Below are 25,760 nucleotides of genomic sequence, written 5' to 3' on the forward strand. Positions count from 1 at the left end.
GATTCAATCAACTCTCTACGAGGTATCTATACAGGCATCACCACTACAACAGCATCACATCCATATCACATTGATCCTCCATGCTGGACAATCCATGCACACCCTGACCCATCAGCTCCACTCGCCGCGCATTCGTCCTCGCATCCACCGACGCCATCCTGCATTCTGGACGCTTCGGATGAGATCATGGCGTTGTCTTCCATGTTTCCTCTCCGTCTCCTCAGTCATCCCATTGTTTCTGCTTGCTTGCTGGTCTAGACCGACTATTTTTGTCCTTTGCCATTGTCTTTGCCATTGAATCCCTTGTTAATCTGCTCATCGCCTGTTCCTATCTTCTTTTCTCCTTCCCTTTACACTCGTGTTTGTTCCTATCCTTACTCCGTCCATCCTAATCTATCTTCACCGTTCATCAACTCCATATAATCCCCCTCCATCCCAGGGTCTGCCATGTCAGACTCGCGCAGAGACAGCGGTTCCTGGCGCCTCCTCGACCCCCACCACACCCATGACCCCGAATCCGCACCGCACAGCGACCACGACGACGATGACTTCTTCCCGCAAGATCACCTCGAACACCAGCAATACGATGGCCTGAACGACCACCCGCGCCCCCACCGCGTGCGCTTCCAATCCTTCTCCCACAACGACGATGAGCCCACCCCGCCAGCCCCGACGCGCCCGCCCATGCCGCGCTACGACTCCGACCAGTCCGTGCAGTCCGTCCGCTCCGTGCAGTCCGTGCAGCCCACCTCCGCGCGCTGGGTCGACCTCACCGACACCCTCCACGCCGACGCCGAAAAGGACGCCGCCGCCGGCCGCCCGCCCGGCGGAGACGCCCACCCTCACACGCAGCGCTCGTCGACCGCCGACAGCACCGAGTCCGAGCGCCGCGTGCCCAACCGCAGCCGGTCCGCCCGCGACCGGCTCCGCGCGGCGGGCGCGCTGCTGCGGCAGAAGACCACACGACTGGGCGAGCGGCTGGGCCGCCCGCTCGACGACGGCGAGGCGCTGGGCGCGTCGCTGCTCCCCGAGGACCTGGAGGGCGGGCTGCCGATGCGGCAGATCTCCGAGCGGCTGAAGGCGCTGCAGGAGCATCCGTCCGAGGACGAGCGCGACGCAGACGCCGCGCCCAGCGCCGAGGCGCACCGGCTCGTCCGGCGCATGACGCAGCACGACGCATCGCACCGCCGCCGCCGGCCGCAGCCGGCGAACGTGCGCTCCGGCCAGAGCACGCCCGACTCCGGCCCGCCCAGTCGGCCGACCTCGTGGTACGACCATCGGCCGCGGTCGTTCAGCGGCGGCGGCATCCTCGCGCAGCTGCTGAAGCTGCAGGGGTCGACGGGCGCCAGCAAGGAGAGTCTGAGCGGGGCGACGACGGACTCGGACAGCGAGACGCAGGTGTCGTCGGGGGCGGCGACGCCCAAGTCCGGGGCCGCGACGCCCAAGAAGGAGAAGATCAAGTGGTACAAGAAGCCGAACCACCACTCGACAGCGTCGCTGGTCGAGGCGTCGATGAACCTGAGTCGGGCGAGTCTCCCCGCCACCGCCGACACGGCGTCGCTCACGCCCAAGCCGCGCCGCCACAAGAAGAAGACGCATCGCAAGACCCGGCTCGAGGACGAGATCCGCGTGACGGTGCATATTGCCGAGATCCTCGCGCGCCAGCGGTACATCATGCAGCTGTGCCGCGCGCTGATGCGCTACGGGGCGCCGACCCACCGGCTCGAGGAGTACATGCAGATGACGGCGCGGGTGCTGTCGGTCGAGGCGCAGTTCCTGTACCTGCCTGGGTGCATGATCATGTCGTTTGACGACCCGACGACGCGCACGGCGGAGGTCAAGCTGGTGCGGACGATGCAGGGCGTCGACCTGGGGCGGCTGGCGGAGACGCACAACATCTACAAGAACGTGGTGCACGATCTGATCGGCGTGGAGGAGGCGAGCCAGGAGCTGGACGGGATTATGAAGCGCGCGCCGCGGTTCAACAAGTGGCTGCTGATCCCGGCGTACGGCATGGCCAGCGCGGCGGTCGGGCCGTTCGCGTTCGACGCGCGCCCGATCGACATGCCCATCTGCTTTCTGCTGGGCTCGCTGGTGGGCTTCATGCAGCACGTGCTGGCGCCGACGTCGGTGCTGTACTCGAACGTGTTCGAGGTCAGCGCGGCGGTGCTGACGTCGTTCCTGGCGCGGGCGTTCGGGTCGATCCGGTCGCCGCGCGCGGGCGAGGAGTACCTGTTCTGCTTCTCGGCGCTGGCGCAGTCGTCGATCGCGCTGATTCTGCCGGGGTTCATGGTGCTGTGCAGCAGTCTGGAACTGCAGTCGCACCAGATGATCGCGGGGTCGATCCGCATGGTGTTTGCGATCATCTACTCGCTGTTCCTGGGGTACGGCATCACAGTCGGCACGACCATCTACGGGCTGCTGGACGGGGGCGCGACGTCGGAGCGGTCGTGCAAGCGGCTGGACGTGTACGGCAGCGAGTACATCCAGCACTTTGTGTTCGTGCCGGTGTTTGTGGTGTTTATCGCGATCATCAACCAGACCAAGTGGAAGCAGCTGCCGATGATGATCTTCATCGCGGTGTGCGGCTACATCACCAACTACTTCAGCACGAAGAAACTCGGCTCCAACTCCGAGGTCGCCAACACCGTCGGCGCCTTCACCATCGGCCTGCTGGGCAACCTGTACAGCCGCCTGTGGCACGGCCACGCCGCGACGGCCATCCTGCCCGCCATCTTCGTGCTGGTGCCGTCGGGGCTGGCGTCGAGCGGCTCTCTGATCTCGGGGCTGGAGTACGCCGACCAGGTGCGCGAGAGCATCAGCAAGAACGGCAGCGCGAATGTCTCGGCCACCAGCCAGGACACGTCGATTGCGAGTTTGGGTTTTGGAATGATTCAGGTTGCGATTGGGATTACGGTTGGGTTGTTTATTGCGGCGCTGGTTGTGTATCCGTACGGCAAGCGGCGCAGTGGGTTGTTCAGTTTTTAGATTGCATGAGATTGTATTCGAGCGATGGGCGCATGGTCATTGCATATGCGGGCATAGCATAGATCTAGATACGATTACGGTTTGAGCGAAGCATACCTACGAATTTTCTACTTCAGATACAAGAAATCTATGTTCACCCTGACTTTAGTGGTAGAGCAGTTACGACCTGTGGCTGTCTACAGATGGACATATATGCTAGGAATGATTGAACAGCGTGATAGTCTGGCTAAGAAGGCGGTTGCACAAAGAACAAGTGTCAGTCTATTGCTAAATCTATTAATTAACAAGTTCAAGTCTATCAGGTATATTAACATGGCCCTGCAATGCAACAAAAAGACAGTAACGCAAGTATCTTCCCCAATCTTCCAAGGTTCCAACTTCGATTACTCCGCCTTCTTCGACGCCTTGGTCCGCAACTTCATCAGCACATACACAAGCGCATACGAGCTCAGCGCAAACAACACCACGATAGCCGCATCCCGCCACCCGTAGTAGTAGTCCATCAGGTTGATGGTCACCAGATAATCACTACCGCGCGTATACTCGCAGACGCGACAGCCCTCGGTGGCGTCGGGGTTGGTGAGGTTCATGCGCGCCCCGGTCGTATGCATGTAGCTCGACAGATAGCTGGCGCAGGTGGTCCCGTTGGGCGGGTCGAACAGGGCAAACTCCGACTCCTTGCACCGGACCTCCACGTCGAACACCGTAAACGTCAACATGCTGCCCATCAGGTAGTTGAAGGGGTTCATCCAGTAGATCCAGTAGCGCCAGAAGGCCTGGATCTGCTGGTATGGCACCAATACACCGCAGAAGGAGACCAGGGTACCGAGGATCAGGGGGTTGGTCAGCGACGCGAAGATCGCGTTGGGCGCGTAGGCGGAGATGAACTGGCCGATGCCGGTGTAGACGAATTCGTACATCAGCATCACGAAGAACACCGCGCCGGATTTGTTCGAGTCCGTCGGGAAGCCGACCGTGTAGTACCAGCAGGCGAAGTAGAGCACGGCGCACAGGCAGAGGTAGGGGATTTCGGAAACGATCAGCGCCGTGACGAAAGCCACCCACGAGTACATCTTGGACTTCTTCTCGCGCGCATCGTAGATGTCGCGGCGTTCGAGGAAAAGCGGCTGCAGCTGGTTGATGACACCCGGGGCGACGAAAATGAAGTTGAAGATGGTGAAGAGACGGAGCTGCATGGAGTGCACGGTATCGCTGATCATCCAGAACGAGAAGCCGTTGAACAGGGCAGACGAAACATGAAGAGCCAGTTTGTTGTTGATATAGTCGGTGTTGCGGAAGATAGCGACGCACATGCGCTTGCTGACAACCTTGGTCTGGTACCAGAGACTCGTGGCAAACTCGTGCCCATCATCGGTCGTACCAGGAGGCTTCGAGGCCGCGTCCTGGATGATCCGGTCGAGCTCCGCCATGGCCTTCTGGTTTTCCGGCGATTCGCTCCACACCTGGTTCCAATCGCGACCCTGGGAGAGAGCGCCAGACACGACGTCGATCATATGTTCGGCCGGGTTCACATTCGGAGGGCACGGGGCATTGTAGCGAGCGAAATAGTCCTTGACAGTTTGGCCATTGTCACCAATGTCACCGAAATAGACCATCTTACCGCCCTTAGCCAGCAGAAGCAGGGTGTCAAATTCGGCAAAGAGCTGAGCAGACGGCTGGTGGATCGTCACCAACACAGCCTGACCAACGTCCGCCAACTTTCGCAGGAATCGGACCGTGTTGTAGGCCGATTGGCCATCCAGACCGGAGGTCGGTTCGTCCAAAAAGATCAAAATGCTGGGCTTCGAGACCAACTCCACGCCAATAGTGACACGCTTCCGCTGTTCAACGCTCAATCCAGCACCCACGCGGCCAATCAACGTGTCGGCGATATCGTGCAGTTCCAACAGGTCGATAATCGTATCCACATACTTCAATTTCTCGGCATCAGGGACATCCCGGGGCTGACGGAGCAAAGCGCTGAACTCCAACGCCTCACGCACGGTAGCGAAAGGCTCGTGCACATCGAGCTGCTCACAATAGCCCGCCGAACGCTGGAAAGATACCGGCAGGGGACGGCCGTCCACCATGATCGAACCATGAATAGTGCCCTCCGTCTTGCGCTGCGCCAACACGTCCAACAGGGTTGTCTTTCCCGCGCCAGACGAGCCCATCAGGGCGCCCAGCATACCGGGCTTCACCCAGCCGTACACGTGGTCCAGAAGCATGCGATCGCCCGAGGGCGTCTTCACCGTATAGGTCAGGTCCTTCCAGGTAAAGACGGAGGTGTTGCGGACGAGCTGCTTGTCAATATCGTCATCCTGCGAGCGGCTATCCTGGGGGGTCTTGGACTTTTCGTCGAACTGAGATTCCTCGTCGGGACGGACGACCTGGCGGTGTTTTTCCAGTCTCTCACGCGGGATCAGGAGCGAGCTTCCGCTCTCCGAGGCGGCCTTCCAGCGAGTAGTAGCAATGATGGTGATCGCCACAAACAGCGCCCACCACGCCCAGAGGATACCAAAGTTGCGCCACACGTGCTTGTGGCTATACGACAGGGAGGCCAGGTACTGATCTCCTGTGACATAGTTGTTGCCCTGGATGGCGCCTCCCACGCCCGCACAGGACTGATGGCCGACGGCGTTTTCATATCCAGGACCAGTGGGCACGAGGTTGGTGCCGACACACGGGATGATCTTGTTGTGGAACTCGTTGGACAACAGGGCGTCGAATCCGTAGGCGAGAGGGTTGATCCAGTAGATCCAGCCAAACCACGGGTGCATCTGCGGCTTTTGAATCATGTAACCGGTATACATGATTAGGGCGGAGATGAAGAAACCCGACACTTTGGAGGCACCGTCAAACGTGGTGAACAAAGCTCCGATCGCGCGGAACAGCGCAGTCATAACCATGGTCGTGGCGAAGACCAGAATCCAGTAGGTGAAAAAGGCGGATGCCGACGTGGTGAGGCCCACCATGAAGTAAACCACCAGCGAGAAGATGGAGATCTGGAACAGCAAAACTGGGATATCCGCCGTGATCTGCGCAATGCAGAAGGCAGCCGGATGGAAAAAAGCAAAACTTTTGTGTTTGATCAGGACAGGCCGGCCGCTAAAAGAATCGGTCACCTCCGACATGGAAAGCAGACTGTTGAAGAGCAACGAGAAGAAGAGGGCACCGGATTTGACAAACAGACCGCCGGAGTTATTAGGCGCGTTGTAGAAAAGCGAACCAGCGATCAAAGCCTGGATGAGCGTCGACACTTGCTTAATGAGAAAGGTGGCCTTGTCACCCCAGAGGATCTGATACTGCCGAATAATACAGGTCTTCACTTGGTCGACGAAATCGACCGTGAATGGACTGCTGTCCGGCAATTTCTTGTTCTTCTCCTCCCTCACGGAGAGCTTGAACTCGTCGGTGCAGCGACGCGCCTGGTCGCTGTCTGGATAGTCGTATTCGGCCACCATCTCGGAGTAAATGGACGACTTTTCGTATTCAACCTTGATTGCCTCGGCGTTCCGGGGGAAGCGGCTCTCGTAGCCGGGTCTGATCTTGCGTTCGGTGGGGACGGTCACACCGGTCAGGAAATCAGCCACGTTGGAGCCCTCGCGGCAGACGAAGCCCAGGTTCTCCATGAAAGGACGGGCCTGCGTCATAGGGCCATAATAGATCTGTTTTCCCTCGTCCAGCACCAGGACCTTATCGAAGAGGTCGTAAATACCATTCCCGGCTTGGTACAGGGTGACGATACTAGACAAACCCAGCACATCGGTCATGGCGCGAACGGCCTTGGTCCACTCGAGGGCCGTGCTGGCATCCAACCCACGGGTACTGTTATCCCAGCAGAAGACGGAACCCCGAGTCGCCATACATTCAATAATGGAGACACGCTTTCGCTCACCACCCGACACGCCGCGGACGTACTCGTTGCCGACCTTGGTATCGTGGGTGTGCGAGATACCCATCGACTCTAGGAGGAACTTCTTCGTCTCCTGCTGATACGCCTTGGCCGACTCGACCCCCTTCGGACGGTGGAAGGGGATCTTCAGGCGGGTTGCGAAATCCATAGTTTGACCGACAGTCAGCGTGGGGAAGAACAGCTCCTCCTCGGTATTCATGACGATCTGGCCACGATAGTGGGCGGCCTCGTCTGCCGTCAGCGAGCCATACCGGACGTCACCTTCCACTGCACGGTAACCCAGGCGTCGGTTCGCCAGCATTTTGAGGAGGGTGGTGCAACCGGAGCCGGGACGACCCAGCACCAGCAACATCTCGCCGGGCTTGACGCACCCATGGCTGTTGTCGAGGATCGTGCGCAGCGGGGGTTTGTTGCGGGACTCCCTGATAAGCTGGGGAATGTTGAACTGGGAGAAGAAGTTCTCGTTCACGGCGGACTCGGCGCTGACGACTTCGACGCTGAGATTCTTCCAGGTGACGCCGAGTTCGCGGCGATGGAAGCCCGAGTCGACATCGCGTTGGTTCTGCTCCTTAACCTGGGGCATCAGAGCCCAGTTGTCAGCGCGGCTCGTGTTGGGGGTATGAGAAGCCGAGGGGGCCTCGTCTGCCATGACGGTGGCTGTACTGTCGGTGTCGTACGGCCGAGGATGGGGAGTTTGACCATGTTCCTCCATGGGGAAGGGACAGCGAGGTCTCAGGAACGATTCTTCCTGATCAATAATGTGAACTAAGAGAGAGAAAAAAGCGGCGTGAACAGGATCAGCCGAGGATAAGTGCTATATAAGAACCATTGTCCCTAGAGTGGGTCGAGGGAGAGCCCTCGGCGACGGAGTAGGAGCTTCCATGATGAAAGATCCACCGCCGATTGAGAAACCATCCAATTGGTGGATGTCAGTGTCTAGATTATCACGGAACGGTGTTCTAGAGAGAGAAAAGTCGGCCGGATTGATGCTCCGTGAGCCATGTGGGTGGGTACGGAGCATACAGAGCAGTTATTGTAGCCTGCGGACCGGGAGGTTATCTCGCATGTCCGAGGCCGAGAGGACACAAAGCCCGACAGAAGCCGTGGAATTGGGCCAGGATAGGGGCGTAAAAGAACACATGTCAGAGTTTGCGACGATTAGTATCATCAATATTATTGTCCTGGTGGAGGTCGATGGCTCGGACGATCGGCGCTCGGAGGTTCCGTCGTGTCGTGCAATTCCGCTGAGTCAGATCAACGGCCAATCAGAGGCCAAGCATGATGACTTGTTGGGTTACTGCCGCTGAGTCAGCGGACAACTCTGTCCTCCGAATTCCTGGTCCATAGTACGATCCATTTAAAGAAAAGAAGATTCTATTCAGATCGATTCTCGGAGATAAGACGATCAAGGTTCCATTGTTGGTCGGAAGTGGCAGCTACTATCACCGAGTTATACTCGTTCTATGGAGATAATCCTGTGTCTAACTAGTTCGAGATATATATCTGTCTACACTATGTACCATATACTACCCTACTTGTTGAGCCTCTGAAAAACTAAACTACAAGATCGAAGATCCCTGGGAATCCTCATTCCCTAATAGTTAAAACTATCAAGTTAGACGCCACATGGCGCGAGGGCATTGTAGCTCTTCCCTCAAGCAAGACGAACCACTGCATCAATGCATCCTCCGGTGCAGTACTTACGCGTCTGGTGGGATAAGATGGACATCTCACATAGTGTGATAGATCCGGCCTGTCACAAACGACCAGAGTCATAATCGGTGTCAGCGGATACATTGCCTTGATGCTTCCGAGCCGAGATGACGCCAGTCGCCGATCTTATCTATCTGACAGCCGAAACATCTCACATCAACGAACTATCGCTCAGTCCCTCCGACTACTCCGGATATCCGACATGCTACTCATCTCCAAGTTGCATCCGGCCTGAACCGGCCCAATTACCGGCAACATGGCAGCAAAACAACCTGGAAACCAATGGAACCTTCCATTAGAGAACACTAACGAGACATAACACATGCAATGGTATCTACAGTCATCCGTGCAACCCCCAGCCATATCCAGCATGACAATCGTGGGGCTAGCAGCGTTGCAGCGGATCAATCAATGATCCTCCAGCGCGTGCTCTATGTGACAGTTGATCTCGAGAGATCTGGGTATGTAATGCAGCACAAGAATCAAACCAAATATTCAAAACTCGCGGAAGGTGTAGCTGGGACCCTGGCTACCCTGATGCATGGCACTGTATGCGCTATATTTCAAGGATTCGGGCGAAGTTCTGGCCATACGCGTCAGGCTGATCTCTTTCGAGGGAGTGAGAGAAATCTCGGGTGAAGGCAAGGAACTTACATAAACCGGTCGAGCTCATCGAGATGCTGACGGTGTTGATGCATTTTGTATCGCAGAGTGCGGAGCTGTTCCGCCTGTTGGGCTTTGAGGAGATAGTTCTCTGACGAGAGGGACTCCCGACGGGGTTCACGAGTCGTGGGGGTGTTTTTCCTACATGATCGGTCAGCGCTGCCAGACACCGGCATGCCCGATGATGTCATCAGGGGCCGGCGAACACCCAGGAGAGAACATACTCGGCGAGAAAGCCACGAGGCTTGGGGGACCACATATCACCTTCTTTCCGGGCAGGCACCGCGATCGAAAAGGAACGCGACCGACGGGCGTTGCCACTGGCACGAACGAGAGGACGAGAGGCTTCGATGAACATGGTGTGGATAAATGCGGGGTGACGATCTGGAGAAGTGGAGTGGCTGACAGGACAACTGATGATAAGTTGCAACGAAGGAGGTACTTCTCCAGAGGCTGATGATTGACTGACTGACTGACTGATGTATGTTATCTAACAAGGGAAGACAGAATCACTGGGCCCTTGGAGTCTATATACTTGGGCGGTTGCCAGGCAGGGCGACTCACGTGACCGGTCACCCCCCGATCCGGCGACTGATGATGCAGAACGGCCCTCCATGACGGACGATTGTCCTCCGCCACGGTCGACCATACAGGGGGACTCACGCAAGGGAGCCGCTGGGTGTCGTTTCTCCGCCATGTGGGATGATATCATCTCCCCCCCGTCGCTTGTCGCTTTGGACCTAACTATTTACCGCTTCTCCGCTGTTGATCCCCGGTAGGATCGCTGCAGCGGCATTCTCGTCGCGTAACCAGACCTTTGGGTGCCAAATCGGTCGTGTCATCCCGATCGCTCGTCATCATCGAGTTTTTGCGGTCGTCAGAAATATGGAAATGAAGCTTTCGCCGTGTCGATTCCTCAGTTCGACGTCTGCAGTGTTGAAGCATATTGGTTGCCAGTCGACATGCCGGCGAGTGCCACCGCCACCGATACAGAAGGCGAGCCGAGAATGAAATGCAGCCGAGATTCCGGACGGCCAATGAAGGAGTCTGCGGGCTTTCCGAGACCTTCCCTAACAGCGAAGACGAACTCTGATGCAGGACGTACCTAGGCGACTCTCTGACAGCACCACGGTCGCAACTGGAGCCCGTGGGACCGGGAGTTGACAACCATGTGGTCTGGGGACGAAGTCATGACGACTCGCCTGATTGAGACGTACATGTGCAAATGGCTATCGTCAGTGAGAGCTGGTAGCTGGTCTGTTAGTGTTAGTGTTAGTGTCAGTGCAATGCGTGCATTGCAGCCCTGTCAATCTACACAAACTACGCTACAATCCCTTCTCAAGGACAGAGCGAGGATCCTCAGGGGATCGGAACGAATAGGAACGGGTCTCTGGGATGACGGCAGAGACTCTACTCCGTATCGATCGGTCCGTCCATACCTTCCGAAAGCATCAGTCGAATGCCGAAAGTCATTCTTCACCCCTAGCTCCCTTGATGATGTCATGGCAATGTTTCACGCATTGTTTCATTAACCTGCAGTCCCCAAACGAACTGAACTTATGTACATCGTCATCATAATACGGATACTTCCATCCCACCCATCCATCACACCACATACCGGAATCCCTTCTGCAATAGCCGCGCCTCTGCGACCGTGATATTCTCCACCTCCGCCGTGTGCTGCAGTCGTCGCAGCTCCTTATCCGTCAGCACCACGTCCTCGTTCTCCAGCCGCTCCTGGCGCTTGTTCAGCGACCGCAGGTGGAAGTACATGAAGACGGCCATCAGGGCGCCCAGCGCCTGCAGCGCGATACACACCCCCATCGCCGGCCGGTAGAACGGCGCATCCCCGTGGCGGTACGTGTAGGGGGTCCAGATGCTGGCGGAGTTGCCGACGGAGTTGATAAAGGCGTAGGCGGCGGCGCGCTTGGCCGGGGGGCGGGGGATGGCATTGGCGATCCACGAGTAGACGGTGCCGTTCTGAGCAAAGACAAACACCATCAGGAAGAAGGAGAAGTAGCGGGGCCCGAAGCCGGTGGTGGTCATGAAGATGATGAAGCCGACGATGGTGATGGGAATGGGATAGACGAAGAACCAGAAGCGCTTGCCGTAGTGGTCGGACAGGTAGGAGTGGGACAGACTGTAGATGACCATGAAGATGTAGGGCGGGGCGACGAGCAGCAGCGAGATGATCTTGCTGTAGCCGAGAGTCTCGGTCAGGGTGGGGAAGAAGTTCTGGAAGCCGCTGGCGCCGGTGATGGACATGTAGGCGATGGCGAGGGCGTAGGTCTTGACGTCGGTGAAGGCGAGCTTGAGGCCCTTGAGCTGGCTCATCTTGCCGGCCTCGTCGACGTCGGCCTCGGCGGCCTCGATGGCCAGGCGGCGGTTGGCGACGCGCTTCATCTCGGGCGAGAGGAGCCGCCAGGTGTCGGGGAAGTCGGGCAGCACGAGGGCGACGAGGATGCCGATGAACATGGTAATGGCGCCTTCGATGATGTACAGCCATTTCCAGGCGGAGAGGCCGCGGTGGCCGGCCAGACCGTTGAGGATGCCGGCAGCGATGAGGTTGCCGAACGCGCCGCTCAGCAGGGATCCCGAGTAGAAGATACTCATGCGAAAGGCCAGCTCCTTCTTGGTGTACCACTTGGACAGGTAGAAAAGCACGCCGGCGAAGAAGGGGGCCTCGACGAAGCCGAGGAAGAAGCGACAGGCGACGATGCCGGCGTAGTTGTGGCACTGGCTGGTCACCAGTGAGACCAGGCCCCACATGACGGTGAAGAAGCCGAGATAGAGCGATGGCTTGCCCATGTAGTTGAGCAGCAGGTTGGAGGGGACCTGCATGAGGATGTAGGCGACGAAGAGGATGGACAGGCCGGTCTGGTACTGGGCGTCGGTGAGTTTGAGGTCTTCGGTGAGGCCTTGGAGTTTGGCGGCGGCATAGTTGTTTCTAATCAGTCAGTTTCGCTGCCCCTGCAGTATGAAGGAGGAAGACTCACCGGTCGATATAGTTCATGAGATAGACGAGAATGACCATGGGCATGATCAGCGAGTCAATGCGAATGCGCAGCTTGCGCTCGATCTGCTTCTCCTCCTCGGTGAGCTGGGAGAGATGAAAGACCTCCTCGTGGGCGATGTCGCCCTTTTCGGCCATGAGCTCCTTGTCGGTGACCACCTCCGTCATGGTGGATAGTATGGATGAGTTCTTGTAGATTTGGACGTGGGAGGGAACAGAGGACCGACGGAGACTGGGACAGGGGATTATATAGGACCACGGCGCACAGGGAATGTCACACCCGGCCCAGGACTATCCGGACTAGGACTACCAGGTACTGTTATGCCTATCCTACTGGCAATCACAGACGAATCGACTAGGAACCTCGTGTAGACGGCCCTAGGGTGTGTTCTAGCAACGGTAAGCGTGGGGGGGACAAAGTGTAATTGGGTGGGGTGATATCATCCTGGGGAAGAAAATGCGGAGAAAAGCCGGGGAGAGCCCGTCGAGGGTGGGAGAGTGGAGGTACTCCGGAGTAGTGCAGACCCCCACGCGGCTGGCCAGGGTCTGTGCCAGACAACACTCTATTCTTCTTCATCCATCGCTCAGTCGCTCAGTCGGACTATGTCCGGGCATGCTATCCAATCCAATGGTCTTTTCTTGAGAGGGTCCATCCGTTCCACTTCTCACCCGAACACTAGTTAGAGCTACCATGTGCTGGTTGGAGACGGGTCAGCGGGGAAGACAGTCAGTACAGAGACCGTATGACGGCTGCATTATCGGACCGCTGGCTGGATAGGGAAGTCCTGCAGGGTTGCTTTATTGGATGGGTAATTCACCCTCTGATTCAGGCTAAGACACGACTCAGAATCTTGATCAGTCTGGCCTGCGACAAGCTTGGACCAGTGGTCATATCCGAGGCTACCCATGCTTGGCTCGCAGCATCTCCGTTCGGCTACCAAGATCGGCTTGCAGACCTACCCTACTAACTTAGCTAGGGACCTAGGTACCTTAGTTACTAGGTACAGGAGGTGTTAAGCTACCTACGCTATTGTACCTCAACCTGTCGGTCATCTATTCTAGTTATACTCACTGATAGTCCCCCTGCATATACCCCAAACCAAGCCTTGCTACCGCCCGACCCCTTCTAGTAGACCAACACAGGACAGTATATGCATGTACTCCCCTGAGCCCATCCCATGCCAAGTCCTCGGGATCCCGCGCTGTCAGGACACTCCGGACTTTCTCCTACACGCCCACCGCTCTTCCTCCTTGGCACCGTTCCCATGGCGTTGTCGCGCGGCTGTCGGCCCCAACTCGGACACCGCGCGAGCCTTCCACCCAGATACGCACGTGTCGCTCAGAGGGCTGGATGGCGCCAGCGGAGTTGCGCCGGTCCAAGAACACCACCATCGGGTTGGTATCATGGCGGCGGACCATGGATTGAGCTAGCTCGTACAGATGTTGATGACTCTGGTAGATTCTGAGTGTCATTGGCTGCGCTGTCTTGCTGTCTGGGGGCGGGGATGTCGGATATCGTTCGGTGTTGATGAGGAGAAGGATGTAGTACCAAGAGGGCGGGAGGGATCGGAGGAATTCCAAGGGCAAAAGATACGATATGTTCCCTGTATCCCTATGGAGAGGTTGATGGCCTGTGGGAAATGAGAGATCTCTACTGCGTCTTGTTGGGTTGTTCCGTGCTGTATGTAGCTCCCTAGTCTATATGGAGATTGATATATATATGTAGTACAATAGAGGGAGTTGGAGGATACTTGCAGATTAAGAAGATATGGTTCTGATGCTACTACTAGGTAGACCACGGGTGATCAGCAAGGGGTGCATCCTAGAGTCGATCATTCGCAGTATCCTGGAATACTCTCATGATACTACCTACGTATATACCATCTCTCCAACTATTACTACATATGTACACAATCAGGTGTACAATATGCATAATGTTATGCAGTTATGACACATTATACACCCAGTACGTCATCCTCTCTGACCCGAGCTAGTCCCAATCGATATTCTACACTATACCCCATTAGGCAAATGATCAACTCGGGATTTGAAGCTCTTCTTTTCTTCTTTCTATTTGCTTCTTCTTCCTCTTTCTCAGTCAGCTCAGCTGAATGCAATCATGGCACGCAGGAGACCGTCTTCATGACCCTAACATCTTGCAAGTACTTGTCCGTACCTCCTTACCATCCCAATACTCTGTACCCCCCCAATCTCACTTCCAGTCCTCACCTCTTGGCGCGTTCGTGTCCCACCTAGTGTGACACCGTCTCACCCATCCCCCCGATTATTGGACGCTCCTCGGCGCAAGCGACGCCAGTGGGCCTCTGCGCCGTAAGCGAAGGGCGAGCAATCTCGGACATGCTCGTCCTGATCTCGCTTGCTGCGATCTCGCCGTGCTGTTGGCCCATCCCCTTTTGCTTCCCATCAGGACCCTTGGATGCCTGCTGCCGACTCTCCACCGCCGCCGCTGATGGTTGTCACCGATTCGCAGCCTGCGCTGGAATCCGACCGACGGCGGGTCGACAAGACAGCTGTCAAGCCTAATCAAACCTCCCGTCAGGTCCGATCCTGCAAGGTCTGTCGACTCCGCAAGGTGAAGGTGCGTACCACCAAGTACTACTATACTTGGATATACCTGGATCTAGAACGTCTCCGTTGGGTGGAAACAATTTCCGCACTTTACGGAGTACATTCCAAACATCTTAATGACCCTCGCTATAGTGTGATCGCGTAAAACCCTGTCATGCATGCTGTGCCCACGGGTACCCGTCCAAATGCGTATACGACTTCAGTCCCGACGAGGATCTCCAGCCCGTCAGCCAGGCCGAGGAAATACGTAATCTCCGGGCGGAAATCCAGGACCTCACGGCGCGTCTCAACGACCGCGGTAAGCCGTTCCACCCGCCTTCATAAGAGTAAGGATTGTCGGCTGATCGGGCCCTTCCGTCTCAGAACACCGGAACCGCAACCGACACCAATGGCAGCTAGCGAAGCTGCAGTCCCTGGTCGAGTCGATCCGCTCGGCACCGTTGGACGTGGTCGATCGGATTGTCGCGGACATTCGCGCGTCCCGGGGGGAGTTGAACCGGGAGCTGATATCGGTGGGGCCGTGGGAGGGGATAGAAGGTGCGTGCTGCCTTTCCGGCGCCGGAGGCCCATGGTTGACGTGGATGTGGATCAATAGCGTACGAAGACTATGCCGTCACGCGGTATGCCTCGTCTGACAGTGAGGACGATGGACGCACGGCGTTGGGCTTTCCCAACTACTACCAGTCCGAAGGGTTCGATTTCAACCGCAGCCCGTCGGAGGACAGCAATGATTCCGGCATCTCCCTCCCGGGCTTGTACTCGCCGAAAACCATGATCGACGTGTTTGTCGAGCGGTTCGTGGATGCCTTTAGCCCGGAGGTCGATGTGAAAGCGGGCCAGGCGGGGGCCCTGCGACGGGCCGCGGAAATCCGCATGTTCTCGCCCATTCTGCAGGATGCGTTTGAGGCGGTCTCGGTCGCGTTTTTTGGGCGGTGCATCCAGGACAAGCGGATCGAGATGTCGGGGCACCATCTGTACCCGCGGGTGCTGCGAAAACTACAACAGGCGCTGCAGGATCCTGAGCGGAGTCGCGCCGAGTCGACCTTGGCGACCGTCATTCTGCTGATGGCGTTTGAGGTGAGCCACCGCCGTTCTCGATGGTCGACGGTAACTAATGCGGTTTAGAGCGTCGAGCGAACTACACAAGCGTCGCTTATAGCCCACGTCCATGGCGCTGTGCGTCTAATCGAACATCGAGGCCCGGAAGCTCATGTATATGGCGTGGAGCATTTACTCTTTACCGAGCTGCGTCCCTATTGGGTATGTGCTCTGCTCACTGTCAGTATGCATACTAACGAGTGTAGGTGGGCGCCGCTCTTGCAAGCCGTCAACCGTCATTCTTTGCCAGCGAAGAATGGAAGACGGTGCCGTGGTCGGCCGGAACCACGCAAAAAGACATCCTGCACCATCTGCTCGATCTGACGGTCGAGGTGCCGGCTCTGTTGGCGCAACACGACGAGCTCCAGGCCGCCGTGGAGCCTGTGATGGGCGCGCACGAGAAGACGGTGAAACAGACGGCGCTGTGGAACGGGGTGGCCGATCTGACAGGCCGGCTGCTGCAATGGAAGACGACGTGGGTGGATGGGTATCCCGACGGACCTCCTCGAGAAGTCGAGGCGACGCCGACGGGGCAGTTCCCCGTGTTCCAGTGTCGGGATCTCCGCACGGGAGCCATCATCACCCCCACGAAATTCGTTTACCCGGACCTCCGCCTGGCGCAGACCATGTGCCTGTACTTTACCACGCGGCTAATCCTGTCGTCGGTGGACACCCGTCCGGAAGGGAGGGTCGGTCCGCCGGAGCAGTACGCGCTCGGCTGCGGGATCTGCCGAACGCTGGAGTGGTATATATTGACGGCGCCGGGGAACATGATCAACCGCCTGGCGTTTCCGGTGCGCGTGGCCTGGGAGGTGTTTCCCGACGGCGGGCCGGAGCGACAATTCTTGTACGAAGTGTTAAAACTGGTGGAGAGACGACATGCATTAGGACTTTGGGGGAGTGGGATGTCGGAGCTGTCTCCTCGCGCTGGGTCGCCAGGATCAGCGTAAACGCGTTGGGAAGGATTCACGATTATGAGTGACGATAAAGCTTATGACTGCAGCGGCTATGGCTGCAACTATCTACTAATGTATGAGCCACTTGTTGGCATTTCAGGGTTTATACTATGACAGGAATGGAGCATTTTCCCTACGGCATGCTCATGGCAGCCAACATTCCAGAAGCCACTTCAATACATTACGATCGGCTGTCCACTACGGGGTATACAGTATAGTTCCGATCCACCGGATTGCTTTTTGTAAGACAATGGTTCAATAGTGGCGGCACTAGTCAACACCAGAGGATCCTCTCCACTCCACGATCCAATCTGCTGGTGCCGACGCGATCCGTCTCGATCCATCAGCAGGGCCATCACGATCTATCACAGGGATCTCCGCAATTTTCCACTGAATCTGCTGGACCTGCACAACCAACTCAGCTCAGCCCCTTTCGGGGAGCACCCGAGCACAACCCCTAAGAATAAATACCAGCCCTAGCAGTCTGCCCCCGTTTCCATCCCATCCCCATCCCTCAGACCCTCACAATCCCCCTCAGGGCCCTCCGCCAAAATGCACCTCTCCCTCCTCACGAGCACCCTGCTCCTCACGGGGGCCCTCTCCACCAGCATCAACGACTTCTCCTGCCGCAGCACCAAGCACCCCAACCCGGTAATCCTGCACCACGGCCTCGGCGCAACCTGGTACGAAGACCTCAACGTCCTGCAAGGCTGGCTACAAAGCCAGGGCTACTGCACCTTCGCCCAGACCTACGGCGAATACCCAGCCTTCCCACTGGTCGGCGGCCTCAAACCGATCGCCGAATCCTCCGCGCAAGTCGCCGCCTACATCCGCAAAGTCGCCGCCAAGACCGGCGCGAGCAAGGTCGACCTGGTCGGCCACTCGGAGGGCGCATTCCAGGCGCTGTACACGCCGAAGTTCGAGGACGGCGTGGCGGCGCTCGTGGACAAGATCGTGGCCGTGGCGCCGCCGACGCACGGGACCACGTTTGGCGGGCTGTACAAGCTGGCGTATCTGCTGGGGAATACGTCGCGCGAGCTGGTCGGCACGGTGCTGGATACGGTGGGGTGTGCGGCGTGCGATGAGCTGGGGATTGGTGGGGAGGCGATTGCGCGGTTGAATGATGGGGAGCCGATTGCGCAGGAGGGGAACGAGGTTACGGTGATTGCGTCGCGGTTTGATGAGATGGTGACGCCCGTCGAGACGGCGTTTGTGCATGAGGACGGCGTGCGCAATGTCTGGGTGCAGGATGTGTGTCCGCTGGATCCTGTCGGGCATATTGGGCTGGCGTATGATCTGAATTTGTGGAATTTGGTTAAGAATGCGCTGGATGGGACGCCGGAGAGGAAGTTTGTGTGTGTGTTGGGGTCGCCGGGGAAATAGCATGGGATCAGCGTTGATTGTATCTACTGTCATATATCACATCATAATCATAATGTATCTAGCTCATGTCTGGTCGTCGGGTTTTGCGTCTGGTTCTTGCACCAGGTTGTGCCCGTCCCTGTATACATCAGTACTGTCGTACGCTCTAATTGTGTTGACATACCCAAGACGCTTGTCAGGCAGGATGAGCGCAAGCAGGACCACCGGCACAGAGAATGCCAGCGCAGCGATAGTAATATACCTGCACCAGTTAGCACATCATATAGGTACCTAGGTAGCGACCGGGTCCTTTGAACACACCCCATCACATCCGAATACTGCATCGTCAGCGCAACTCCCACACAAGAGGACAGACACTTACAGCCTGGCTAACCGCCGTGCGCTCCGGCGTCCCCCACGCCGGCAGCGTATCCGTAATCGAATTAAACAACCGCTCGACCAACGCCTGATCCGTATGCGCGCCCATATGCAACCGCAGCCGTCCCCGCAGCTCCCCCGTATAGATCCCCCCCGCAATCGCAGACCCAATACCATTCCCCAAAAACGACCCCAACATTATCAGCGACGTAACCTGCGCCAGCTCGGCATGGCTGACAGCGATCTGCGCCGCAACAATGACAATCGTCTCGATAACCCCGCTGCCGACGCCCTGCACCAGCTGGACGATGAACAGCTCGGCGACGGAGCTCTCGTTCGTGCGCAGACGCACCATCACCCCATACCCGACCAGCCGGATAACCGCCCCCGCCACGCCGATCCACTTGTACCGGCGCGTGCGGTACATCAGCAGGCCGGTAGCCATGCCGACGAGGGCCTGCATGACGCCGTTGGCGTAGTTGAGGAACTGGGCGTCGCGGGGGGAGAAGTCGTGGGCGACGATGGACCAGACGTAGAGGTAGGTGTGGGTGGCGCCGAAGCCGATGTTGTCGATGGCGGCGAGGGCGACGGCGACGACGACGGAGAGGGTGCGGAAGTAGCGGACGGGGAGGACGGGGTGGCGGGCGGCGTATTTCTCGTAGGGGTAGAGGGCGAGCAGGGTGGCGGCGCCGAGGGCGATGAGCAGGTCGACCCAGGGGGTGCGCCAGCGGGCGGGGGTGATGGCGGCGACGGTGATGGGGATGAGGAGGAGGGCGAAGCCGGCGCAGAGCAGGGCGATGCCGCCGAGGTCGATGCGGGAGGCGAAGGCGCGGGGGCTGAGGCGCTCGGTGAGGATGAGGCCGGCGGCGCGGGCGCGGCGCTGGAAGACGAGCAGGGTGGTGATGATGGGGGCGGCGCCGACGGGCATGAGGATGGCGAACATGCCGATGCCCCAGCGCCAGCCGATGCCGTGGACGACGCTCTGGACGATGAAGGCGGAGATCCACGGGGTGATCAGGAAGGGGAGGTAGAGGATGTTGTAGACGAAGCCGCGCCAGCGCATGGAGGAGAGGTCGGAGACGACGGTGGAGTTGAGGATGGCGGTGCCGGCGGTGCCGACGGCGTAGAGGACGTAGCCGCCGGCGTAGGTGCTGAAGCTGCGCGACGAGGCGCAGAGGATGTAGGAGAGGATGTAGAGGATGAGGGTGAGCAGGTAGGCCTCGCCGCGGCCCAGGACGTCGGAGATTTTGGCAATGGGCGGTTTGCAGACGGCAGTGATGATGCTGGCGGCGGTATTGAGGGTGGCCAGCATGGGGAGCTGGTCAAAGTCGGAGGTAGCAAAGTTGCGATACGTGCCCACGGTGGAGTTATCCAGTTCGCTATAGACTAGATATTAGCTGTGTGCAGCAGTGGATGGGTGTATACTTACTAGATGATCATGATCATGGCCAGTCTGCATCGTCAGTATCAACCAATCTACCGAGTATAGAAACGCACCCGGCATATAGAAAGTAGCGTCCTTTGCGCCCTCCGACGGCCTCGACGGCCTCGATCTTGACGACGCCGGCGGATTGCTCTGGCGCACGATCCTCTTGCACGGAGATTTCGATCTCGGGATGTTTCTCGTAGTCGGTGGAGGAGGTGGATCGGCCATCGTGGCTGGTCTGCGAGTGGAGAAAGCTCCAGACCGTCATGGTGAGTATCGTACAATGAAGGACCAGTGGGCATGCTCTGTCGTGATCTATCGATGCAGAAGCCAGTCGAGGACAGCCACCGCCTGAGTGTAGCCTGTGGACAGTGGACAGTGGAATGGATGGGAGATGGAAGATGAAGGATGGTGAAGAGTGCAGTTGCAGGATCGACACTCTGCCGATTACTAGCAGAAGCAGACTAGCAGCTAGACACTAACCGGTAGGACTTGCGACTAGACACGTCCCAGTGAGGGGCAGCCAGCAGGGATCGACGCCGCCATGGATCAGGCGATGCCGAGTAGCTGCAGGATGGATGCAGGGTGCTCGTGATGGTGCATGTTAGGTAGAGGAGAGATGGAGAGATGGAGAGATGGAGAAATGGAGTATTGAATGAAGTATGTATGTAGTTAGCGGTACTTGAAGACAGCCGATCTCTGGATTCTACTGTAAAGAGCAAGTGAGCCGAAGATGCTTCATACCGATTATCGCTTCTATACTCGAGCGTACCTGGTATACTCTAGGAGTATAGTAAATCTCTTCATGTATGATGCGGTGATTCATGACAGACAGACACCATGGTTGCATTCCCAAGATACATCCATCAGTGGCGCTTCCATAGTTCAGCAGAGATTTAGATCCAGAAATTCAGACATTTCTTATGCGACCGTAGCATACTTGTACTAGTCTTCTCTCATCCAGAGCAGTTTCGCACCCGATGTAGATATATTCCTCAGACTGGTATACTTCTCATGCTCAACAAGTATACTCCCCCTCTGAAGGAGTCTATCTCCATGCACAGCAAACCCCTCATATGCGAGCATTGAGCATTATTGCTTTTGCTGTCGATCGTCTTAGTCAGTGCAGCGCCTTATCAGCAGCATTGTCCTCCTCATAATTGGCTTCCATCCCTTTCATTCTTCCCTCGGTATTGATTGTCCCTTCAACCCTTGAACTTGACTGACGGTGGAGTCTGGCCCATATCTTGGGTCGATGGACTCCCTCAAGCCCGGCGTCCCCAATGCCGCCCATGTCTCTGCCACCCCAGGCCCATCGCGGCCGCTGTTAGGGCGCCTAGCCCGGCCTTCGGTGGGAACGGCGCTGCTGGTCGCACTATGGTGGTTCTTCCTGCGCCATGCCCCTCGCTCGCTCGAGGTCCATCCTGCGCAGAATACACCCTTCAGCTGGAGCCAGGTACATCTCCCTCGAACAGCATAATGCAGCGACTAATCGACAGATTACGCCCTCGTCCTCACTGGAATACCGCCCCTGCTTCGATGGCTTCCAATGCGCCCGGCTGGACGTCCCGATGGACTACTACCGCACCGACGGCCAGGGCAGTCGAGTTGCCATCGCCATCACTCGTCTGCCGGCCAAAGTGCCCATCTCCGACCCTCGCTACGGCGGCGCCATCATCATCAACCCGGGTACCTCTCCCTTTCCAACGGCCGTCCGTCCTATACTAACAACGTCAACCGCAGGCGGCCCCGGCGGCTCAGGCGTCGCCCAAGTCCTCCGCTACGGCCGCGACATCCAGACCGTCGCCGACGCCAACGCCCTTCCTCCGACAGCCGACCCCTCCGCCCGATACTTTGACATCATCGGCTTCGACCCGCGCGGCGTGAACAACACCACCCCAGGCGTCAGCTGCTTCCCGGATCGCTTCTCGCAGACGGCCTGGGATCTGCAGCGCGAGGCCGACGGGATGCTGGGCAGCTCCGCGCAGGCGTTCACACGCAACTGGGCGCGCACGGTCGCGCGCAACACCGGCTGCGCCCGGACACTGTCCACACCCGCCAGCGAGCGCCACGACGCACTCGGCGAGCACATGAACACGGCGCCGGTCGCGCGCGACATGCTCGAGCTCGTCGAGCGACACGGGGAATGGCGCGGAAAGCGCGGGCAGGAGGCGCAGCGCAAACGCGACCGTGTGCACGGCCGCGACGCGGCGCAGGCGATCGCGCGCCGCACACAGTGGAAGAAAGGACGCGAAAAGCTCCTCTACTGGGGTCGGTCGTACGGCACCGTCCTGGGCGCGACCTTTGCGACGCTATACCCCGATCGCGTCGAGCGCGCGGTCCTCGACGCCGTCGTCGACGCGCAGCGCTACTACACGGGGCAGGGCGGCGTGCCCATCGTCGACGCGGACGCCATCTTCGACCGCTTCGCGGCGTACTGCGATGCGGCGGGCGCGACGGCGTGTCCGTTCCATGTCGCGGGCGGGCCGGTCGCCATCAGGGCTGCGTACGATGCGCTGGAAGACCGGCTGCGCAACACGGCTGTCCCCGTGCCGGCGACGGCTGTCCGCGGCCCCGAGCTGGTGACCTGGACGGACCTGAAGACGCTGCAGCGCGTGGCGGTGTACCAGCCGCTGGCGGTGTTTCCGCTGCTGGCGCAGTATGCGAGCGAGCTGGCGCGCGGGGACGGCGGCGCGCTGGCGGATCTGAAGAGCGGGCTGCGGTCGCCGTCGTGTCCGTCGGCGGAGTGTCTGCAGGCGGGGCCGTGGACGGCGGAGTGTCAGGCGCCGGGCGAGGACGAGGCGTCCGGGATGGCGGTGTTGTGCAGTGATGCGACGTATCTGCAGGGGCTGAGTGAGAGGGCGTTTGGGGAGCGGTGGCAGGGTCTGCGCGATACCAGTGCGGCGATTGGGGATTACTGGGCGCAGATGGAGCTGGACTGTGTGCGGTGGAATGTGACGCCGAAGTGGGCTGTTAATGGTACGTGGTGTCTGTTGAGTTGAGCGTGCCATTCTGACTGTTCAGGGCCCGTTTCGGGGAATACGTCGCATCCGATACTGTTTGTGAATAATGTCCTGGACCCGGTGACGCCGTTGAAAAGGTATGTGCCGTCCATCTTATGGTTCTGGCCGTGCTAAGTGGAACAGTGCAGAGATTATGTCTGAGCGGTTTCCTGGGTCTGTTGTACTCCGACAGGACTCTGAGGGGGTATGTACTGGCCGTTTTATAGAGATTTCATACTGACGATCGTAGCATTCGACTCTGGCTGCTCCATCTATATGCACCACTGCTGCCATTCGAAAGTACTTCCAGACCGGGGAGCTGCCTCCCCCGCGGACGCTGTGCGATGGCGACTTGAAACCGTTCCTCGGGGCACCTGACAGACTGGACTCGTTGGAGGAAGTCCGTCGAGCAGTGCTACGACCTTTTGCTTTATGATGATATGACTGACAATGCATTGATGGTATACTAGCGTTGTTTATATCGAGCGTTAACTTCATCTTCTATACTTCATCTATACACCATCTATACACGTAATGCTATGAATTCATATCTATAGCGGGGCAGTCTTAGTAAGCCAATGTCTCACTAGAAATACGAAGAAAGCAGAAGATCATGATTCTTCTCCTTTTCTTTATCACCGACTTGTGGTATACAACTTCATATACAAAATGGCCGACCAAACCCTAACCGGCGCCTGTCTGTGCCGGAACATTACCTACCGCATTAATCTGCCTGCATCGGAGCCAACCCCCAAGGTACGAGTCGCCTATCGATATCAACAGGGAATATATAAGCTGACACTAGGATGTAGGTCATCCTCTGCCACTGCACCAGCTGCAAACGCTACACCGGCTCCGGCTTCTCCGCCAACATCGCCGTGCCATCCGCTGCGCTGACCTACACGACCGGCACCCCGAAACTATACCTGGACGCAAGTGATCGAGGACCGAAGGTGCGCCGCGAGTTCTGCGGGGACTGTGGCACGCCGCTGTCGTCGCAGATGGGCGATAAGCCGGAGATCATCATCATGAAATCGGGCACGCTGGACGACGAGCACCGGGCGAAGTGCGAGCTGGGCTTGGAGATCTTCTGCAGTAGCAAGGACGCATGGGTGGACGGCATGAAGGAGGAGGCTGTCCAGCGGTTGGACCGAGGGATGTCCTAGTCCTCAGCAAGTAGACAGATAGCGATAGCTCATAGATGCCTTGGGCAAGGATGTCACTCACAGGGCGTGCCCCTAGACACGTACCCACCATGCCAATGAACAAGCCTGATTGACAATCATCTATAATAATAATACATATAATATACAATAATGCGGACATCGAGCCAACGAGAATACAACCTCGGTCTCCATCTTATCGGCAACTCCAATTACCCCGCGCGGAACCGCATTTATCTCTCGCCAGATATCCGACATCATCCATCTTCTTCCTCCTACTCCGTACATACCAGACATCCTGCTCACCATGGCGCCCCCCACAGCAACAGAAACAGCACAAGCCTCCGTCACCCTGCAGAGTCGCCAGTCGACGCAGGAGGCCGGCGTGCAAAAGGCCAAGGTGAAGATGACCGGCTTCCCCAAGCCGCCCGTCTTCGACGACAAATACAAGGAGCGCGAGTATCTCAAGGGCCGGCTGGCGGCGGCTTTTCGCATCTTTGGGAAGAACGGCTACGATGAGGGTATACTCCCTACTGCTATCATATACCTACCCAGTGGTGCTCCTAGGCTAACTCCTCAGGCGTCGCCGGACACATCACCCTGCGCGACCCCGTCGACCCGACCACCTTCTGGGTGAACCCGTTTGGCGTCGCCTTTTCGCAGATCAAAGCCTCCGATCTGATCCAGGTCAGCCACTCCGGGGAAGTGATCGATGGCGGACCCTGCCGGCTGCTCAACGCGGCGGCGTTCATGATCCACTCGGCCATTCACGCGGCACGCCCGGACGTGCTGTGCGCCGCCCACAGCCACAGCATCCACGGGCGTGCGTTCTGCACGCTGGGCCGGCCGCTGGATATCATCACGCAGGACTCGTGCGCGTTCTACAATGTATGTCTACCGGGCCCAGAATCTTATATCCGCGAGCGAAGCTCATCCCACAGGACCACGTCGTCTACAAGCAGTTCAACGGGATCGTCCTCGCCGAGGAGGAGGGCAAGAACATCGCGCAGGCGCTGGGCGAGAAGAAGGCGGCGCTGCTGCAGAACCACGGCCTGCTGACGGTCGGCAAGAGCATCGAGGAGTGCGTGTTCTGGTTCGTGAGTCTGGAGAAATGCTGCTACGCGCAGCTGCTGGCGGACGCTGCGGCTGCTGGTCGCGGCGGCCAGACCGTCAAGATCGACGAAGCGGACGCGGCGTTTACGTACAAGTCGGTGGGCACGCCTGCCGCTGGATACTTTAGCGCGAAGCCGCTGTTTGATATGATCCACGCCGAGACTAAGGGAGAGTATCTCAACTAGCTGGATGGTATACACATATACATACCTAGTATAGGCAGGCATAATCTACTCAGTACCCGGAATAAACCGCCCAGCAATGGCCTGTAGATGCTCCTCATCCGTCCCACAACACCCCCCAACAGCCCTAACCCCAGGCACCGCTCTCATCACCTCCGCAAACCCCTCCACAAACACAGAGACATCCCCGCGATCCAA

General features: G+C 58.0%; 8 protein-coding genes across 8 annotated transcripts; 4 read left to right on the top strand and 4 right to left on the bottom strand.

Moving 5' to 3' along the window:
- Positions 1–447: 447 nt before the first annotated feature.
- Positions 448–2,566, top strand: ATEG_09090 (uncharacterized protein; the record flags this gene model as incomplete). The annotated part of the gene is made up of 2 exons (XM_001217711.1): positions 448–2,384; positions 2,542–2,566. 2 exons carry the CDS (start codon positions 448–450, stop codon positions 2,564–2,566), a joined length of 1,962 nt encoding a protein of 653 aa, XP_001217712.1.
- An 805-nt stretch (positions 2,567–3,371) lies between these two features.
- ATEG_09091 (putative ABC multidrug transporter) lies at positions 3,372–7,616 on the bottom strand (the record flags this gene model as incomplete). The annotated part of the gene is made up of 1 exon (XM_001217712.1): positions 3,372–7,616. The coding sequence occupies one exon, from the start codon at positions 7,614–7,616 to the stop codon at positions 3,372–3,374; it is 4,245 nt and encodes a 1,414-aa protein (XP_001217713.1).
- Positions 7,617–9,112: 1,496 nt separating this feature from the next.
- On the bottom strand, positions 9,113–9,638 carry ATEG_09092 (uncharacterized protein; the record flags this gene model as incomplete). The annotated part of the gene is made up of 3 exons (XM_001217713.1): positions 9,113–9,200; positions 9,272–9,421; positions 9,505–9,638. The coding sequence occupies 3 exons, from the start codon at positions 9,636–9,638 to the stop codon at positions 9,113–9,115; spliced, it is 372 nt and encodes a 123-aa protein (XP_001217714.1).
- A 1,247-nt stretch (positions 9,639–10,885) lies between these two features.
- ATEG_09093 (putative MFS transporter) lies at positions 10,886–12,461 on the bottom strand (the record flags this gene model as incomplete). The annotated part of the gene is made up of 2 exons (XM_001217714.1): positions 10,886–12,227; positions 12,277–12,461. The coding sequence occupies 2 exons, from the start codon at positions 12,459–12,461 to the stop codon at positions 10,886–10,888; spliced, it is 1,527 nt and encodes a 508-aa protein (XP_001217715.1).
- A 2,269-nt stretch (positions 12,462–14,730) lies between these two features.
- ATEG_09094 (Zn(II)2Cys6 transcription factor) lies at positions 14,731–16,930 on the top strand (the record flags this gene model as incomplete). The annotated part of the gene is made up of 6 exons (XM_001217715.1): positions 14,731–14,892; positions 15,015–15,180; positions 15,246–15,419; positions 15,478–15,959; positions 16,008–16,142; positions 16,187–16,930. 6 exons carry the CDS (start codon positions 14,731–14,733, stop codon positions 16,928–16,930), a joined length of 1,863 nt encoding a protein of 620 aa, XP_001217716.1.
- Positions 16,931–17,470: 540 nt separating this feature from the next.
- Positions 17,471–20,370, bottom strand: ATEG_09095 (putative siderochrome-iron transporter; the record flags this gene model as incomplete). Its single annotated transcript, XM_001217716.1, has 7 exons — positions 17,471–17,638; positions 17,690–18,203; positions 18,483–18,560; positions 18,620–18,636; positions 18,681–20,055; positions 20,106–20,129; positions 20,174–20,370. 7 exons carry the CDS (start codon positions 20,368–20,370, stop codon positions 17,471–17,473), a joined length of 2,373 nt encoding a protein of 790 aa, XP_001217717.1.
- A 1,129-nt stretch (positions 20,371–21,499) lies between these two features.
- On the top strand, positions 21,500–23,540 carry ATEG_09096 (putative proteinase; the record flags this gene model as incomplete). Its single annotated transcript, XM_001217717.1, has 4 exons — positions 21,500–23,081; positions 23,127–23,202; positions 23,249–23,309; positions 23,355–23,540. 4 exons carry the CDS (start codon positions 21,500–21,502, stop codon positions 23,538–23,540), a joined length of 1,905 nt encoding a protein of 634 aa, XP_001217718.1.
- Positions 23,541–24,574: 1,034 nt separating this feature from the next.
- Positions 24,575–25,565, top strand: ATEG_09097 (class II aldolase/adducin family protein; the record flags this gene model as incomplete). Its single annotated transcript, XM_001217718.1, has 3 exons — positions 24,575–24,788; positions 24,848–25,155; positions 25,209–25,565. The coding sequence occupies 3 exons, from the start codon at positions 24,575–24,577 to the stop codon at positions 25,563–25,565; spliced, it is 879 nt and encodes a 292-aa protein (XP_001217719.1).
- Positions 25,566–25,760: the final 195 nt, after the last annotated feature.

Source organism: Aspergillus terreus, genomic scaffold, assembly GCF_000149615.1.
Source record: "Aspergillus terreus NIH2624 scaffold_14 genomic scaffold, whole genome shotgun sequence".
Taxonomy (NCBI): Eukaryota; Fungi; Ascomycota; class Eurotiomycetes; order Eurotiales; family Aspergillaceae; genus Aspergillus; species Aspergillus terreus.